This window comes from Pleurodeles waltl, chromosome 7 (genome assembly GCF_031143425.1).
Source record: "Pleurodeles waltl isolate 20211129_DDA chromosome 7, aPleWal1.hap1.20221129, whole genome shotgun sequence".
Taxonomy (NCBI): Eukaryota; Metazoa; Chordata; class Amphibia; order Caudata; family Salamandridae; genus Pleurodeles; species Pleurodeles waltl.
In genome coordinates, this window is record NC_090446.1 from 497,233,528 (window position 1) to 497,253,389 (window position 19,862).

Here is a 19,862-nt window from a genome sequence, read left to right on the forward strand (position 1 = left end):
TAAGCTTTGCATGTCTCCTAGAAAAGTCTTGGCTGCTCATCTACAGCTACCTCTAGAGGGCCCCGGCTTCCCAGACACGGTCTACACCTCACTAATAGGGGATACCCGGACGTGGTATATGGTGATAACACCATAGTTGCTCACCACACGCCAGGCCAGCTTCCTACACTGGGACTGTACCACTGTTTAAATCACTGGTTGTTTTTTATTTTTCAATGACCTCTATCACTTTTTTTCCATTGGGACGTTAACTTGGTTCTCATGTAGTTGTGTCCCCCCTTTCAAATTTTCCACGGTTGTCCTTTGCGTCTTTTCACCCTCAGGACGGTGTTTCTCTTCGCTACCACATCAGCATGGTGAGTGAGCTTCAGGCTCTCTTTGTAAAACCACCATATACCATATCCTTCCCAGGCAAAAATGGTTGAGCGAATGCAGCCATCCTTGGCAAAAGTTGTGACGACACTCCACATCTGTTAAACAGTCACTCTGTTGCTGTCCTATGCTCTGTCTCATCCCTCTAAGAAGAAGGGGATACTTCATTGCTTAGACCCCAAAAGAACATTGAGCTTTTACATTGATTGTTCTAGGAAACACTTAGCGGACGATCTGCTCCTTGTGTAATTCGCTAGAATGAAAGTAAAAAAAGGTAACACTGTGCAGAAATGGACCATCTCCCATTGGATTGTACTCTGCATCATGATTTGTCACGCATTGGCAAAATGGCAGCCTCCAGAGCTGCTCACTCCTTCAGGGCCATATCTGCCACCATTGCATTGGCCTGGGGAGTCTGCCAGACTACAACATGGACACCCCGCCAAAAATTCACAAAGCAAGACCGTCTGGCAGCCAGGCTTAGCGAGAGGGGCATTTTGCCCACTGGGTTCTATTGGACTTCTTGGATTGCATCAGTTCGTAGACCCACTTCATAATAGATACTGGAGGAGATAATGAAAAAAACAAGGAGCAGTCACCCATCAGTCAGGACAGCCCCTAAGGTGCCGTGAGCTGAGGTGACCCCTGCCTTTAGAAATCCTCCATCTTGAGATTGGATGATTCCCCCAATAGGATTAGGGATGTGCCCCCCTCCCCTCAGGGAGGAGGCACAAAGAGGGTGTAGCCACCCTCCAGGACAGTAGCCATTGGCTACTGCCCCCCAGACCTAAACACACCCCTACATTTTGTATTTAGGGGCGACCAGTGCTTAATTTGTGCTTGTTGTTTCCGGTGCTGAGCACCGGCACTTATTTTTGAGGGCCGGGGCTTATTCTTCTGCGTCAAGCATTTGCTGCGAGCAAAAGAGAAATATGGGAAAGACGGATGAAAAGAAAAACGAAAAAGCGTCACAAAGGGAGAGAGCAGAAAGCTGCCAGAGTGAGCTGAAGGGGCTGGGAGTGGCATTATATGGATTGAAGAGGCCCGAGGTGGTTTCAGGATTACTTTGCCTCAGTGTTCCGTGCTCGCAGATTTAATTGCAGTAGCCACATGTTTAGGAGGAGGGCTTTGGGCACCAGCACGTTTTTATTTACAAATTAAGCACTGGGGGCGACCCAGAACCCAGAAAATCAGATTCCTGCAACCTACACAAAGAAGAAGGTCTGCTGACTTGAAAGCCCTGCAGAGACAATGGAGACAACTGCTTTGACCCCAGCCCTACCGGCCTGTCTCCTGACTCAAAGAAAACTGCAAAAGCGATGCATCCGACGGGGACAAGCGACCTCTGAAGCCTCAGAGGACTGCCCTGAAAACCGAAGGACCAAGAAACTCCAGAGAACAGTGACACTGTTCACCTACAGCAACATTTGTGCAACTTTCTAACAACCCCCCTGGACCACCACAGCGACGCAAGCAGAGAGAATCCAGACGCTCCCACTGACCGTGACTGCCTGTAACAAGGAACCAGACGCCTGGACCAAGCACTGCACCCGCAGCCTCCAGGACCAGAAGGAACCAAACCTCAGTGCAGGAGAGATCATCAGGCGACCCTCTGCCTAGCCCATTTGGTGTCTGGCCTGAGAAGCCCCCTGTGCCCTGCCTGCACCGCTAGAGTGAACCCTGGGTCCCTCCATTGATTCTAATACAAAACCCGACGCCTGCTTTTCACACTGCACCAAGCTGCCCCTGTGCAGCTTAGGGTGTGCCTACTTGTGTCTCCCATCCCCCTGTGCTCTACAAAACCCCCCTGGCCTGCCCTCAGAGGACGCGGGTACTTACCTGCTGGCAGACTGGAACCGGAACACCCCTGTTCTTCATAGGCGCCTATGTGTTTTGGGCACCTCTTTGACCTCTGCAACTGACCGGCCCTGTGCTGCTGGTGTGGCAACTTTGGGGTTGCCTTGAACCCCCAACGGTGGGCTGTCTATGGCCAGGAACTTAGACTTGTAAGTGTCTTACTTACCTGACAAACTAACCATTACTTACCTCCTCCAGGAACTGTTGATTTGTGCACTGTGTCCACTTTTAAAATAGCTTATTGCCGTTTTAACCAAAACTGTGTATGCTATTGCTCTAATTCAAAGTTCCTAACTTACCTGTGTGGAGTACCTTGCATTTTTTGTATTTACTTCAACTCTTGAACTTGTGGTTCTAAAAATAAATTAAGAACATATATTTTTCTATATAAAAACTATTGGCCTGGAGTCAAGTCTTTAAGTGTGTGTTCCTCATTTATTGCTTGTGTGTGTACAACAAATGCTTAACACTACCCTCTGATAAGCCTACTGCTCAACCACACTACCACAAAATAGAGCATTAGAATTATCTAATTTTGCCACTATCTTACCTCTAAGGGGAACCCTTGGACTCTGTGCACACTATCTCTTACTTTGATAGTATATACAGAGCCAACTTCCTACACAGAGTGACCCCCAGCGACCAGCAGGGCAGAGGTAAGTACCTTGTTTTTCCCAAAACCGATAGGAGGACTTTGGAAAAGGATTGTGCTAAGGATTGTGCAAGACCCAACCAAGACTAGAAGAATCTAAAGGTGAATCCTGACAGAAGAGGACCTGCAAGGGAAGGAGGCCAAGTCCAGTTTGTGATGGAATGTCAGGTTGTGACATGAGCCACTACCCACCCTTCTGTGGATGCAGGACCAGGATGACGGTGAATGAAGTAGGTCAGCAGTGCAGCACAGAAGATGAAGAGAAGCCCCAGAAGTGATGCAAGTGATGTCCCACGTCGGCGGTCGAGAAGCAGTCGGTTAGTGTTGCTCGAAAACCACCAACAAGCTTTGCCAAATGCAAGAGATGGAGAAGGTTTGCAAGGCTGAAGAGGTCCAGCAAGGTCCAGGGGACTCGACCCAAAGAGGGGAGTCCATGGTGATCCTCAGCAGCTGGAAGAGTCACAAGAAGAGGAGGCAGCCCCACAGGCAACCCACTGGCAGCAGACACAGGAATTACACTGACGCCCACTCAGCACACATAAAGAGGAGTCGCTGGAGCAGCAGGCAGGAGACTGTGCTTTGCAGGAAGGAATGCTGGGGTGGGGCTACACGGAGCCTGAAAATTCCTTGGAGGAGGAAAAAACAAGCCTTGGTAGCTGCAAGAGTTGCAGTGCACATGGATACTGTACTGCAAGGAGAGGCAAGGGCTTACCGTCTTCCAGGTTGGTCAGCTGGTAGAGAGGACCAAGTGGACCACTCGAGACCATCACCTTTGATGCAGGATCCACGCAGTTCTGGAGGAGAGAGGATCCATTCAGCCGGTCTTCGCTACAGTTGGTCCCTGCGGATGCAGGGGAGTGGCTCCTTCACTCCAAGGGAGATTCCTCATTACTTCTTGTGCAGGCTGAAGACTTGTTGCCCTTAGAGGATGCACAGCTGGGGAAATGTTGCAGTTGCTTGAAGGAGCGCAAGAAACAATATTGCAGAGCGGAGTCGTCGCTGTAGCTTCAGATTGTCTGTTTCTGGAGGATCCATTTGGAATCCCAGTGGCCAGAAGATGAAGTAAACGATGCAGAGGAGAGAGGAGTCCTGCTGGAATATTGCACGCCGAATCTGAGGACCCACCCAAGAGAGAGGCCCAGGAAGGGGGATTGGTCACCTAGCAGGGTGACAACCTATCAGGAGGTGGCTTTGGCGTCACCTGCCTGACCTGGCTACTCAGGCGCTCCCAGGGACTTCTGCCCACCTTGGATTCAAGATGGCAGAACCAAGTGGCCACTTGGAGGAGCTCTGGGCATCACCCTTAGGGTGATGATGGACAAGGGAGTGGTCACTCTCCTTTTTTTTTTTTTGTCCAGTTTCATGCCAGAGCAGGGAACGGGAGTCCCTGGACTGGTGCAAACCGGTGTATGCAAGAAGGACACCAAATGTGCCCTTCAAAGCATACCAGTGGTTTGGGGAGGCTACCCCTCCCAAGCCATGTAACACCTATTTCCAAAGGGAGAGGGTGTTACCCCCCTCTCCCAAATGAAATCCTTTGTTCTGCCTTCCTGGGCTTGAGCTGTTCAAGCAGCAGAAGGGCAGAAACCTGTCTGAGGGGTTGCAGCAGCTTGGCCTGCCCGGAAAGCCCGAGAAAGTCTGGTAGGAGCTATACTGGGGGTCCTCTATGGAGTCCCCAGAGTGCATGGAATCATACTTCCAATACTGGCAACAGTATTGGGGTATGATTCCGATATGTTTGATACCAAACATGCCAAGTTTCACAGTTACTATTAGGTAACTGGAAATAGGTAGTGACCTATGCCTAGTACACACATAAAATGGCGTCCCCGCACTCACGAAGCCCAGCAGGAAAATGGAACCGGAGGTCGTGTGATCACCTCTGCTACTACAGGGGTGCCCTCACTCACAAGTACTTGCACCCTGCCCTCTGGGCTAAGTGGGCCTGCCATAGGGGTGACTTATAGTGACCTCGTGCAGTGACCTGTAGTGAAAAGGGTGCATGCACCCTCTCACGCAGGCTGCAATGGCAGGCCTACTGATTCACTTTATATTGGCTCCCCTAGGGGTGGCATTATACATGCTGCAGCCCATGCGGATTCCCTGGTACCCCAATGCCCTGGGTACCGTATACTAGGGACTTGCATGGGGGCACCAGTATGCCAAATGTGGCGTCTATGTGGTTGAGGTAACCAAGTTTAAAGGGAGAGAGCATAATCACTGGGGTCCTGGTTAGCGGTATCCCAGTGAACACAGTCAAACACACTGACAAACAGTCAAAAAGTGGGGGTAACCATGCTAAAAAGAAACTACTTTCCTACAGTGAACCATTGCCTCTATTTGCAGAAACAGTACCAATGTGCACCACGACTTGACTCCGGCTCCAAGGGATCTTCAGGCTCCATTAGCCCCGGCCTTGAGCGCACTTCATGCTCGCAAGTGCAGTCTCACCTCTGCTGCTCTAGCGATGTGGGACTCCTCTCCAGGTGTGCTGACTGGCCTTCACTGCAAATTACTGTGCCTGCTGCCAGTAGGTTACCTTTGAGGGCTGTGACTGCTTCTACTGGCTTTCTCAACTGCCAAGGGTCAGCCCAGAATCCCCTTCAAGGATCAAGTCCCCTAGACCGTGCTGGTCCTCCCCTTCTCAGAAAATCTTCCTCTGCCTAGATTTGCATTTGCCAAGGCCTGTTGGTGGTCCTCCTGACCACTGACCATCTGTGACCCGGTGCCAGACGTGAGACAACATCTGCATGACTCCAAGGACCTCCCTGCAGCTCCTGGCTCTATAGCTGATCTTCATCTATCCTCGTCGACCCGGATCTTCGTCCACAGAAGGGTCGGCAGTGGCTTCTGCTCCACCTGGACACTCCTGCTGGACTGGACTCCGTCCGTTCTCTTGCAGGTCCTCTTCTTCCGGGAATTCACTGTTGGGTTCTATTGGACTGGACTGGTCCTGGCCTTGCAATCTTCCTTTTCCAAGTCCCCTTTTTAGTCCTTGCGAAAACCAGGTAACTTACCTCTGCTCTCCTGGTCGCTGGTGGTCACCTAGCTACTCACCTTACTGGGTCCCGAGTTCTCTCAGCTCCCTTCTAACTATTCCACATCTTCACTTTGCATTCCACTATTTTAGTGTATTCCCCCCCACCCCAGAGGGCCCTAGCTATTTTCTGCTATTTCTGTCAGTGCTTGTTGTTTCTATATGCTACTTCCTAATAATTATAGTGTGTACTTACCTCCAGTTAGGGGACTGGCTATACGTAATCTACTTCAGTACTACTGTAATAAAGTACCTTTATTTTTGTAACACTGTTGTTCCTTCCAAGGTGTGATAACTTACTGTGTGACTGCTATGGTATTGCAAGTGATTTACAGTCCACCTAGATAAGTCTTGGCTGCTCACCACATCTACAACTAGAGAGCCCTGGCTTCCTAGACACTCTCTCACTCAGTATTAGGGTTTGCCTGGACCTGGTATAAGATGCAAAAACCATAGGTGTCCACCACACCAGGCCAGTTTCCTCCATATATCTCATACCGTACTGTCGCCTGCAGATGTGCCCTCTTCAGGAAGCACTGACTATTCAGTAGAAACAAGCAACAGTGTCCTTCGAGGATATCATTCAAGTAACTCCGCTCATGGTCGAGTCTATAAACTGGGGGGTAAGCCCTCCAAACCTCTCACTGGGCCTCCAGTTTTGAACGCAGGCTTCCCCTCTGGTCGTTAAAACAGAGATATCGATGGACGGATGGGGAGCTTACCTATAGGACCTCCTGCTCATTTGCAAGTGGTCTCCTCACATCGGACCTTCACATCAGTTTTCCAGTGTTCAGGGCAGTATACCTGGCACTACAAGCCTTCTTTCCGAGAATTTAAGGATTTTCAGTGCTTGTCAGAATAGACAAACCGATAGGGCACTACATAAACAAGCAGGGAGGAACTCTATCTCGCCTCCTGTTTCAAGAGGCCCAGTTAATTTGGACCTGGTGTATTCGACACTCAATACACTTAAGAGCAGAACATGTGACTGGGCATCAGAACGCCATAGCAGACACCTTGAGCAGGCTGAGAACAACTTCTTATGAGTGAGAATTGGATCAGAAGACATTGGACCACATATTTCTCCAGTGGGGCAAACTGAACCTGGATCTCTTAGCGACCTCCCAGAAAGCTGAATGCTAGTGCTTCGCAAGTTGGCATCCCTAACAGGGAACGTGGGGGGGGGGGGGGGTGCCTATTCGATTACATGGTCTGACATATTTTCTTATTCCTTTCCTCCGATTCATCTCTTGCCAAGAGTACTCAGCAAGATGAAAGATGAGCCCTGTTAGATCATACTGATATCCCCTTGGTGGCCATGTCAGCACCAGTACCCAGAGCTTCTCATACTGTCCGTATGTCCTCCCATCAGACTGAAGCTGATCACATTGTTGCTGACTATGAACCAGGAACAAGTGCGCCATCCGGATCCCAGCTCCCTCTACCTTTCAGCCTAGCTCCAGAGTCCCAAGAATTTGGTCACTTAAACATTCCTAAAGATTGCAGAGATATTCTTGCCAAGTCGCAGTTGACACAGTCAGGATTGGTGCACGCTTCCATTAAGGTACATCTTGCAGTCCTTTCCCGCTTCAGAAGATCAACAAATACCCCATCTTTGTGGTCTGTGAGAATTATTAAACAGTTTCTCAAAGTTTTCAGAGCATTTCCCCCAGTCAGAGCCCCTCCTCTGACATGGCAACTTACCGCAGTATTGGTACAGTTGATGAAAGACCAGTTTGAGCCTATCCATAGAACAATTACAAAGTATCTTTCATGGAAAGTGGCCGGTCAGGTGCAGAGGTCAAAGTATAGCCCAAAACACATAGGTGCCTATGGAGAACAGGGGTGCTCCGGTTCCAGTCTGCCAACAGGTAATTCGGGGGGCAGATCAGGGGTGTTTTGTAGAGCACTGGGGAGGGGACACAAACAGGCACACAAAACACACCCTCAGCGGCACAGGCGGCCGGGTGCAGTGTGCAAAGATGGCGTCTGGTTTGCTATTCAAAGCAATGGGAGGGACCAGGGGGTCACTTAGGCAATGCAGGCAGGGCACAAGGGGGGCACCTCAGGCCATCCACAGACTGGGCTAGGCAGAGGGCCGTCTGATGGTCACTCCTGCACTGGAGATTGGTTCCTTTTGGGCCTGGAGGTGTCGGGTTCTTTGTTACAGGCAGTCGCGGTCAGGGGGAGCCTTTGGATCCTCACTGCAGGCGTTGCTGTGGGGGTGCAAGGGGGGGGTCGTCTCAGGTTACTTACGAGGTCGCTGTTGCCTGGGAGTCCTCTCTGCAGTGTTGGTTCTCTGAAGCTCGAGTCAGGTTCAGAGGGTGAAGTCTCACGCTTCCGGCGGGAAGAGTGAGTTCTTTAGAAGTTGTTTTAAAGTTGCAAAAATGTTGCTGTAGGTGAACAGTGCCGCTGTTCTCAGATGTTTCTTGGTCCTTCGGTTCAGGGCAGCCTCTGAGGCTTCAGAGGTCACTGGTCCCTGTCGGATGTGTTGCTGTGCACGTTCTTTGAGTCTGGAGACAGGCCAGTAGGGCTGGGGCCAAGTCAGTTGTCGTCTCCATCGTCTCTGCAGGGCTTTCAGGTCAGCAGTCCTTCTTCTTTCTGTAGGTTGCAGGAATCTGATTTCCTGGGTTCTGGGTCGCCCCTAAATACTAAATTTTGTGGTGTGTTTAGGTTAGGAGGGCAGTAGCCAATGGCTACTGTCCTGGAGGGTGGCTACACCCTCTTTTTGCCTCCTCCCTGAGGGGAGGGGGGCGCATCCCTAATCCTATTGGGAGAATCCTCCAATCTCAAGATGGAGGATTTCTAAAGGCAGGGGTCACCTCAGCTTAGGGCACCTTAGGGGCTGTCCTGACTGATGGGTGACTCCTTGTTTTTCTCATCATCTCCTCTAGCCTTGCTGCCAAAAGTGGGGGCAGTGGCCGGAGGGGCGGGCATCTCCACTAGCTGGGATGCCCTGGGGTGCTGTAACAAAAGCGGTGAGCCTTTGAGGCTCACCGCTAGGTGTTACAGTTCCTGCAGGGGGAGGTGAGAAGCACCTCCACCCAGAACAGGCTTGGTTCCTGGTCACAGAGTGACAAAGGCACACTTCCCATGTGGCTAGAAACTCATCTGGTTGTGGCAGGCTGGCAGAAACTGGTCAGCCTAGCACTGGGAGTTGGACTGGTATTCAGGGGGCATCTCTAAGATGCTCTCTGGGTGCATTTTACCATAAATTCCACACTAGCATCAGTGTGCATTTATTGTTCTGAGACGTTTGATACCAAACTTCCCAGATTTCAGTGTAGCCATTATGGAACTGTGAAGTTCCTGTTTGACAAACTCCCAGACCATATACTCTTTATGGCTATCCTGCACTTACAATGTCCAAGGTTTTGCTTAGACACTGTAGGGGCATAGTGCTCATGCACAAATGCCCTCACCTGTGGTATAATGCACCCTGCCTTAGGGCTGTAAGGTCTGCTAGAGGGGTGACTTACCTATGCCACAGGCAGTGGTGGATGGGCATGGCACTCTGAGGGGAGTGCCATGTCGACTTAGTCATTTTCTCCCCACCAGCACACACAAATCTGTGAGGCAGTGTGCATGTGCTGAGTGAGGGGTCTCCAGGGTGGCATAAGACATGCTGCAGCCCTTAGACACCTTCCCTGGCATCAGGGCCCTTGGTACCAGGGGTACCATTTACAAAGGACTTATCTGGGTGCCAGAGCTGTGCCAATTGTGGGAACAAATGTACAAGTTAGGGAAAGAACACTGGTGCTGGGGCCAGGTTAGCAGTGTCCCAGCACACTTTCAAACATAACTGCCATCAACAAAAGGCAAAAAGTCAGGGGGTAACCATGCCAAGGAGGCATTTCCTTACATAAAACAGTTGAAGAAAATTGATGGAGCGTTGTGAAACAGGCTTTAAAGCCCCAGGGAGAATTAGGGTTTGAATTTAACCATATCTCTACTTTTGTTGTGGGTTACACCTCTTGAGGCGTCATACTTGTATACCTCAGGGAACTACACAGCTTTTGTTACATGTCGGCGGAGAGCACTTGATCTGAAGTGTTCCAGTGCATCCTTAGACCATTGCATAGTATAAATGTGCATTTTTTCTTCAAGGTAGGACTAGAGCGTTTAGATATGGAGGAGAGCCAAGAATATTTGATCTCATTTCATTTTACCTTTGGAGCATTCCGATACTGTCCACTAGGTCAAAACATTCTAAATTCTTTCAAAAGGATGGGCTTTACATGAAAAGCTATTTTGACACAGCAGGGGGTGTAGGAGGCTGGACTGGCTTGTAGTGAGTACCAAGGGGTACTTACACCTTGCACCAGGCCCAGGTATCCCTTATTAGTGTATAGGGTGTCTAGCAGCTTAGGCTGATAGATAATGGTAGCTTAGCAGAGCAGCTTAGGCTGAACTAGGAGACGAGTGAAGCTCCTACAGTACCACTAGTGTCATTTGCACAATATCATAAGAAAACACAATACACAGATATACTAAAAATAAAGGTACTTTATTTTTATGACAATATGCCAAAGTATCTCAATGAGTACCCTCAGTATGAGGATAGCAAATATACACAAGATATATGTACACAATACCAAAAATATGCAGTATAGTATTAGAAAACAGTGCAAACAATGTATAGTTACAATAGGATGCAATGGGGGCACATAGGGATAGGGGCATCACAAACCATATACTCCAAAAGTGGAATGCGAACCACGAATGGACCCCAAACCTATGTGACCTTGTAGAGGGTCGCTGGGACTATAAGAAAACAGAGAGGGTTAGAAAAATAGCCCACCCCAAGACCCTGAAAAGTGAGTGCAAAGTGCACTAAAGTTCCCCAAAGAGCACAGAAGTCGTGATAGGGGAATTCTGCAGGAAAGACCAAAACCAGCAATGCAACAACAATGGATTTCCAGACGAGGGTACCTGTGGAACAAGGGGACCAAGTCCAAAAGTCAAGATCAAGTCGAGAGTGGGCAGATGCCCAGGAAATGCCAGCTGTGGGTGCAAAGAAGCTGCTACTGGACAGTAGAAGCTGAGGATTCTGCAAGAACGACAAGGGCTAGAAACTTCCCCTTTGGAGGATAGATGTCCCACGCAGTGGAGAGTCGTGCAGAAGTGTTTTCCTGCGGAAAGACCGTAAACAAGCCTTGCTAGCTGCAAAGCTCGCGGTTAGGGTTTTTGGGTGCTGCTGTGGCCCAGGAGGGACCAGGATGTCGCCAATTGCGTCAGGGGACAGAGGGGGCGCCCAGCAAGACAAGGAGCCCTCTCAGAAGCAGGCAGCACCCGCAGAAGTGCCGCAACAGGCACTACGAAGTGGAGTGAAACGGTGCTCACCCGAAGTTGCACAAAGGAGTCCCACGCCGCCGGAGGACAACTCAGGAGGTCGTGCAATGCAGGTTAGAGTGCCGTGGACCCAGGCTTGGCTGTGCACAAAGGATTCCCTCGGAAAGTGCACAGGGGCCGGAGTAGCTGCAAAACACGCGGTTCCCAGCAATGCAGTCTGGCGTGGGGAGGCAATGACTTACCTCCACCAAACTTGGACTGAAGAGTCACTGGACTGTGGGAGTCACTTGGACAGAGTTGCTGGATTCAAGGGACCTCGCTCGTCGTGCTGAGAGGAGACCCAGAGGACCGATGATGCAGTTCTTTGGTGCCTGCGGTTGCAGGGGGACGATTCCGTCGACCCACGGGAGATTTCTTCGGAGCTTCTAGTGCAGAGAGGAGGCAGACTACCCCCACAGCATGCACCACCAGGAAAACAGCCGAGAAGGCGGCAGGATCATCGTTACAGAGTTGCAGTAGTCGTCTTCGCTACTTTGTTGCAGTTTTGCAGGCTTCCAGCGCGGTCAGCAGTTGATTCCTTGGCAGAAGGTGAAGAGAGAGATGCAGAGGAACTCGGATGAGCTCTTGCATTCGTTATCTAAGGAAATCCCCAAAGCAGAGACCCTAAATAGCCAGAAAAGAGGGTTTGGCTACTTAGGAGAGAAGATAGGCTAGCAACACCTGAAGGAGCCTATCAGAAGGAGTCTCTGACGTCACCTGCTGGCCCTGGCCACTCAGAGCAGTCCAGTGTGCCAGCAGCACCTCTGTTTCCAAGATGGCAGAGGTCTGGAGCACACTGGAGGAGCTCTGGGCACCTCCCAGGGGAAGTGCAGGTCAGGGGAGTGGTCACTCCCCTTTCCTTTGTCCAGTTTCGCGCCAGAGCAAGGCTGAGGGGTCCCTGAACCGGTGTAGACTGGCTTATGCAGAAATGGGCACCATCTGTGCCCATGAAAGCATTTCCAGAGGCTGGGGGAGGCTACTCCTCCCCTGCCTTAACACCTTTTTCCAAAGGGAGAGGGTGTAACACCCTCTCTCTGAGGAAGTCCTTTGTTCTGCCATCCTGGGCCAAGCCTGGCTGGACCCCAGGAGGGCAGAAACGTGTCTGAGGGGTTGGCAGCAGCAGCTGCAGTGAAACCCCTGAAAAGGCAGTTTGGCAGTACCCGGGTCTGTGCTACAGACCCGTGGGATCATGGGATTGTGCCAACAATGCCAGGATGGCATAGAGGGGGCAATTCCATGATCATAGACATGTTACATGGCCATATTCGGAGTTACCATTGTGAAGCCACACATAGGTATTGACCTATGTGTAGTGCACGCGTGTAATGGTGTCCCCGCACTCACTAAGTCCGGTGAATTTGCCCTGAACAATGTGGGGGCACCTTGGCTAGTGCCAGGGTGCCCACACACTAAGTAACTTAGCACCCAACCTTGACCAGATAAAGGTTAGACATATAGGTGACTTATAAGTTACTTAAGTGCAGTGGTAAATGGCTGTGAAATAACGTGGACTTTATTTCACTCAGGCTGCAGTGGCAGGCCTGTGTAAGAATTGTCAGAGTTCCCTATGGGTGGCAAAAGAAATTCTGCAGCCCATAGGGATCTCCTGGAACCCCAATACCCTGGGTACCTCAGTACCATATACTAGGGAATTATAAGGGTGTTCCAGTATGCCAATGTAAATTGGTAAAATTGGTCACTAGCCTGTTAGTGACAATTTGGAAAGAAATGAGGGAGCATAACCACAGAGGTTCTGATTAGCAGAGCCTCAGTGAGACAGTCATAACACAGGTAACACATACAGGGCACACTTATGAGCACTGGGGCCCTGGCTGGCAGGGTCCCAGTGACACATACAACTAAAACAACATATATACAGTGAAATATGGGGGTAACATGCCAGGCAAGATGGTACTTTCCTACAGGGGGTACACCCGAGGAAGCCTGAATTTAAGTCCGATTGCATGGAATGCACTTTAAAAAAACAAAAAAAACAGTAAATGTGTGTGTGCACCTGTCCATGTGTGTTCGTTTGTCTGTGCATGCCTGGCTTTTATGGACCTGAAGCATAGCAAAGGGTATTTCATGGCATTTTGTTTGTTTTTTGCTGCCATTGTTTTTGTAGATTTTTCTGTCCCTCTAGTCCTGCATGTGTCAGAGCATTAAAACTTTACCTGAGACTTGGAATATTTCACACGTATATTTGTTTTGTTAAAGGAGGATGAAGATGATGAGGAAGATGAAGACGTAGATATAAGCGAAAAAGATGAGTCTGAAGGTGAGATTTCTGTTTTTTGTTCCCAAAGGTATTTCCTTTTTCCCTCTGTTTATAAATAGACAAAATAAGTTAATTAAATATAAGAGATAGTATGACAAACCATACATCAAGAAAGTGGTATAAGAATGAAGGGTGCCCAACCAAGGTAAGTGTGTTAGAATCCCAAGGGATGGGGGAGTATGGAATTACCAGAGGTAAGTATCAGAAATCCCACAGGCACCCGGGTGCAGAGTTATCATCAAACCAGGTGTTGCATAGGCTAACATAGGACTGCTGCGGTTGGAATTTTCAGGATTCAGGACCTTTCCCTGAGGACCCAGAGAAAACCAGTTGGCACAAGGAGGTTTGGATACCTAGAAAAGTGGCGTACCTACACCAAGGTGCTGAGGTGCATAGGGGTGAAGTGACGTTGGAAACCTTTGTTGAGTCAATGGGTGCCTCGCTTGTCCTGCTACTGTTGCAACATGTGGACCAGGTCGGTGGAACCCAAGGGTGAATTCCAGACTAGGAGAACCTGAAAAAGAATGGGACAGTGTTCAGACCACTCGGAGATGTCCAGGCAGTGAGGGTAGGCAATGCCCACCCTCCTAAAGGTGAAGTTCCTGTAGGTCAGTGAAGGAAGAAGTCCAGCAGCGGAGTGCAGGAGACACAGGAAGATCTTTGGAGTCATCCACGAGCTGTCCCATGTCGTTCACCGGATTTCAGGAGGGTCAGTGCTCAGCAGGACCACCAAGAAATATTGGCAAATGCAAGAGAAGTTGCGGAGAAGCTTGGAGGTTTTTAGGGACTAGCAAGGTGCAAGAGACTTAACCCTGGGAGGAGAGTCAGCATGCAGGAGAGCCAGCAGGAATCGTTGGGGCCCCCATGAGTGACCCACTCATAACAAACATTAGGTTCCGTGAAACCATTATGTAGTTGAACTACTTGTGTTGAACAGTGTCTACTACATACCTTAAAATGGCTTCCTTGCACTTACAAAGCCCAGAGAATGGATTCTGGGGTTTGTAGGGGCACCTCTGCTCTAACAGGTGTGCCCTCGCTCTCAGGACCATGCACCCTGCCCTTGGGCTGAAGGGCTTGCCATAGGGGTGACTTAGTGTCCAAGTGCAGTGACCGCGATAAAAGGCAAGCCTTATATCTAAAGTAAAAGTGCATTCACCATATTACGGAGGCTGCAGTGGAAGGCCTGCAGACACAGTATGTGTAGAATAGTAAATGCTGCAGCCTATGGGATGCCCTGGTATACCAATGCCCTTGGTACCTAAGTACCATATACTAGGGACTTACATAGGGGCACCAGCATGCCAATTGTTGGTGTAAAAGGTTTTCCAGCAACCACATTTAGAGGAGAGAACACAGACACTCGGGTCCTGGTTAGCAGGATCCCAGTGTACTGCAATCTAGACACACTGACCACAGGCAAAAATTGGGGGTAACTATACTAGAGAGATTCTACTTTCCTACAGTCTTTATATGTAGTAGTGTGGCCACACCAACTGGATAAATGTAATGCATCATCTTTTCCCATCTTGATTTTAATTCACGTAAGTTGCCACTACATGCTGCATACAACAAAATATGTATTTTTAACTCCAGCTGATCAGAAGTTATGAAAATCAGTGGGCAAGTGTGCGTCATCCTGCCTGATGCTTTGCAAAATTAAATATTCCCTTTTTAGCTTGAAGTTGGTAGATGTCATCGGACATTGCAAATGGTGCCACATATTCCAGGTAATGTAAAATCATCAGTCACACAAATTGATGTTTCCATCAGAGATTGTTCCTGAATAAGAAGTTACTTCGAGTGGGCACTGCGACTTACGCAGATCACAAAAATGTTTCATCTCTCTTTTTGAGATCCAGTGTGTTGAATATGAAAGTACCTCTCAGAGAGACACGTTATATATGTTGATGTACTCCATTGGTCTGTGGGTTTGTTTAAGAGAAGCAGATTCTTCTACATTCTTTGTTGTGAAATTACAAGGCAAATCGTAAGCTGTGGAAAAGTCTACCTGCAGATTCCTTACCTTTGAATTCTCCCCAGGTGTCGGACTGGATCCGGAAGATTTTCGTGAGTAGTGTCCCTGCACACCAGTAGGTGGCTTCGATCGGCTCCATGGTCGTACACACCAGAATTGATGTGTTCCGCCGCCCCCCCCCCCCCCCCCCCCCCCTCCCCTCTCCTCCCCCCTCCCTCTCCAAGTTTATCTGCCCTGGACCCAAGAGTTGAAGGCTAGTGTTGACTTGCAGGACACTCATTTCCATATCCCCTTCCTGCCTGCCTGCAGATGTTACTTGCGGTTCACAGTAGGCCACAAGCACTTTCAGTTTTCTGTGCTCCCCTTTGGCATTACCAGCACTCCTTGGGTGATGTCAGTGGTTGCAGCTCATCTGCGGGGATCAGGTGTTTGTCTCCCCCATCTCGGCAACTGACTTTTGAAGGCGGGCTTGACCCAGGCTGTCATCTCCCACCTTCAGACTACAACGGACCACCTGCGTTCGCCGGGGTTCGCTATAAACGTGCCAAAGTCACACCTGACTCCCTCTCAGATGCACCCTTTCATCAGAGCTGCTCTGGACACAGTGCAGTTTTGGTATATCCTCCTAAATGGTAAGTCCAGGATTTTCAGGCTATGATACCGATGTTTGATCCTCTATCTTGGATTTTGGTGAGAATGACTCTGAGGCTGCTGGGCCTCATTGCCTCCTGCATCCTGCTGGTGGCAGGTGCCAGATGCCATGCTCTGCAGTGATTTCCGAAGTCCCAGTGGGGACACATCATCAAGGGAATCTTTCTGACATGGTCCACATTGGAAAGGAGTGTGCAAGAAATCTGCAGTGGTGGCTGACGGACTATGAGTGAGTCAGTGGCTTACCCCTCTTCACCTCACCCAGAGCTATGGTCACTGATGCATCTCTTTGGGGCTGCCAACGTGGAGAAGTGGAGATAAGAGGACTCTGGTCTCCGGTGGAATCTCAGCTTCACATCAATCTTCAATAAGTGAAAGCTCTTTAATTTGCATTGAGAGCCTTCCTTCCATCCCTGAAGGGAAGGCTGGTTCAGATGTTTATGGACACCACTGCCATGTGCAAACAATGCAAGGTTAGATTGTGGACATGTTCCAGGAGGTTCTGTACTTTTGAATTTGGCTGGAGCTCCAGGACATCTTCCTGGTTGTGCTGCACCTGGTGGGTGCACTGAACACCAGTACGGACAAACTCAGCTCACGGTTGTAGGAGGCTGGCCTGGCTTATAGTGGGTACCTTGTGGTACTTACACCCTGTGCCAGATCCAGTTATCCCTTTTTAGTAGAATAGAGGTGTTTCTAGCAGCTTAGGCTGATAGAAGGTAGCTATGGCAAAGCAGCTTAGGCTGAACTAGGAGACATGCAAAGCTCCTACTATACCACTTATATCATATAGCACAATATCATAAGAAAACACAATACAGAGTTACTAAAAATAAAGGTACTTTATTTTTATGACAATATGCCACAAGTATCTCACGGAGTACCCTCAGTAAGAAGGTAAGTAATATACACAAGTTATATGTACACAAACCCAAAACATCTAAGTAAGAGTAAGAAAAGTAATGCAAACAGTGTAGAATTGCAATAGGTGAACATAGGTCTAGGTGCAACACAAACCATATACTCCCAAAAGTGGAATGCAAATTACGAATGGACCCCAGACCTATGGGAGCTTGTAGAGGATCGCTGGGACTGTAAGAAAACAGTCAAGGTGTCCAAGATACCCCACCCCAAGACCCTGAAAAGTAGGAGTAAAGTACACCTACTACCCCAAAAGGACACAATAGTCGTGATAGGGGGATTCTGCAAGAACCACAAACACCAGCAAAGCACTGAAGACGGATTCCTAGACCTGAGGACCTGCAAGGCAAGCGGACCAAGTCCAAGAGTCGCGATAGTGTCGGGGGGGGGAGGGGGTTAGGCAGGAAACCCCTGATGAAGGTGCAAGGAAGCTGTCTCCGGATGGAAGAAGCTTAGGATTCTGCAACAACGAAGAGAGCTAGGAGCTTCTCCTTTGGGTGGAAGATGTCCCACGGCGTGCTGAAGGTTGCAGAAGTGTTCCCATGCAGAAATACCACAAACAAGCCTTGCTAGCTGCAAGGGTCGCAGTAGAGGTTTTTTGGTGCTGCTGGGGACCAGGAAGGACAAGGATGTCGCCCCTTGGAGGAGGAGACAGAGGGGGCGCTCAGCAACTCAGAGAGCCCCCACAGAAGCAGGCAGCACCCGCAGAAGTACCGGGGCAGGCACTTAGAAGATTTGTGAACCGGAGCTGGCTCAGAGTCACAAAGGAGGATCCCATGACGTCTGAGTCCAACTCAGAGGGTTGAGCACTGCAGGACGGAGTGCTGGGGACCCAGGCTAGGCTGTGCATGAAGGAATCCTTGGAGGAGTGCACAGAAGCCGGAGCAGCTGCTAATCACGCAGTACACAGGTTTGCAGTCTAGCGTGTGGAGGCAAGGACTTACCTCCACCAAACTTGGATTGAAGGATCACTGGACTGTGGGAGTCACTTGGATAGAGTTCCAGGGACCACGCTCGTCAGGATGAGAGGGGTCCCTGAGGACCGGTGATGCAGTCTTTTGGTGCCTGCGTTAGTAGGGGGAAGATTCCGTCGACCCACTGGAGATTTCTTTTTGGCTTCCAGTGCAGGGTGAAGGCAGATGACCCCCAGAGCATGCACCACCAGGAAACAGTCGAGAAAGCCTGCAGGATTAGGCGCTACAATGTTGCTGGTAGTCGTCTTGCTACTTTGTTGCGGTTTTGCAGGCGTACTGGAGCAGTCAGTGGTCGATCCTTGGCAGAAGTCGAAGAGGGAAGTGCAGATGAACTCTGGTGAGCTCTTGCATTCGTTATCTGAAGAATACCCCAGAGGAGAGACCCTAAATAGCCAGAAAAGGAGGTTTGGCTACCAAGAAAGGGGGATTGGCTACCAAGAAAGGTAAGAGCCTATCAGAGGGGGTCTCTGACGTCACCTGCTGGCACTGGCCACTCAGGGCAGTCCAGTGTGCCCCCAACACCTCGGTTTCCAAGATGGCAGAGGTCTGGGACACACTGGAGGAGCTCTGGGCACCTCCTCTGGGAGGTACTGGTCAGGGGAGTGGTCACTCCCCTTTCCTTTGTCCAGTTTCGTGCCAGAGCAGGGCTGGGGGATCCCTGAACAGGTGTAGACTGGCTTATGCAGAGATGGGCACCATCTGTGCCCATCAAAGTATTTCCAGAGGCTGGGGGAGGCTACTCCTCCCCAGCCCTTCACACCTATTTCCAAAGGGAGAGGGTGTAATACCCTCTCTCAGAGGAAATCCTTTGTTCTGCCCTCCTGGGCCAGGGCTGCCTAGACCCCAGGAGGGCAGAATCCTGTCTGAGGGGTTGGCAGCAGCTGCAGTGGAAACCCCGGAAAGACAGTTTGGCAGTACCCGGGTTCTGTGCTAGAGACCCGGGGGATCATGGAATTGTCTGGTATTGGGGTTACAATTCCATGATCTTAGACATGTTACATGGCCATGTTTGGAGTTACCATTGTGACGCTATACATAGGTAGTGACCTATGTATAGTGCACATGTGTAATGGTGTCCCCGTGGACGTTATTTCACTCAGGCTGCAGTGGCAGGCCTGTGCAAGAATTGTCTGAGCTCCCTATGGGTGGCAAAAGAAATGCTGCAGCCCATAGGGATCTCCTGGAACCCCAATACCCTGGGTACCTAAGTACCATATACCAGTGAATTATATGGGTGTACCAGTGTGCCAATGAGAATTGGTAAATTTAGTCACTAGCCTGCAGTGACAAATTTAGAAAGCAGAGAGAGCATAAACACTGAGGTTCTGGTTAGCAGAGCCTCAGTGATAGTTAGGCACCACACAGGGAACACATACAGGGCACATACTATGAACACTTGGGTCCTGCCTAGCAGGATCCCAGTGACACAAGGGCTAAAACAACATTCACACAGTGAAAATTGGGGGTAACATGCCAGGCAAGATGGTACTTTCCTACAACGGTGCCTTGCGTATCATGAATGGTGATTGCTTCCAGAGGTGTTGACTTATCTTCCAAGAATGGGTAGAAATTTGGCTTGATTTGTTCATCACTGCCAAAATAGTGAAATGCCAGCATGTCTGCACTTTGGAGTTTTCAAAGTGTTTCTTGCTGAGATACTTATTTTGCCTCAAGTGGAATTCAGGACGCCTATATGGCCTTCCGTCGATTTCACTCCTGCCCCGAGATCTCAAGAGGATTAGAATCAGTCTGGCCTAGTTATACCAGTGGCTCCCAACTGGGCTTGGAAAGTATGGTATTCTGAACTCCTG

General features: G+C 49.7%; 1 protein-coding gene across 10 annotated transcripts in view; it reads left to right on the plus strand.

The window, feature by feature from the left end:
• The window catches only part of SETD1A (SET domain containing 1A, histone lysine methyltransferase), a 905,198-nt gene that overhangs the window by 655,686 nt on the left and 229,650 nt on the right, over nt 1–19,862 (plus strand). For all 10 annotated transcript variants that reach the window (XM_069244167.1, XM_069244168.1, XM_069244163.1 and 7 more), the window contains one exon: nt 13,467–13,527. In XM_069244167.1, coding sequence (XP_069100268.1) covers nt 13,467–13,527 — 61 coding nt within the window. The remainder of the gene's footprint in view (nt 1–13,466; nt 13,528–19,862) is intronic.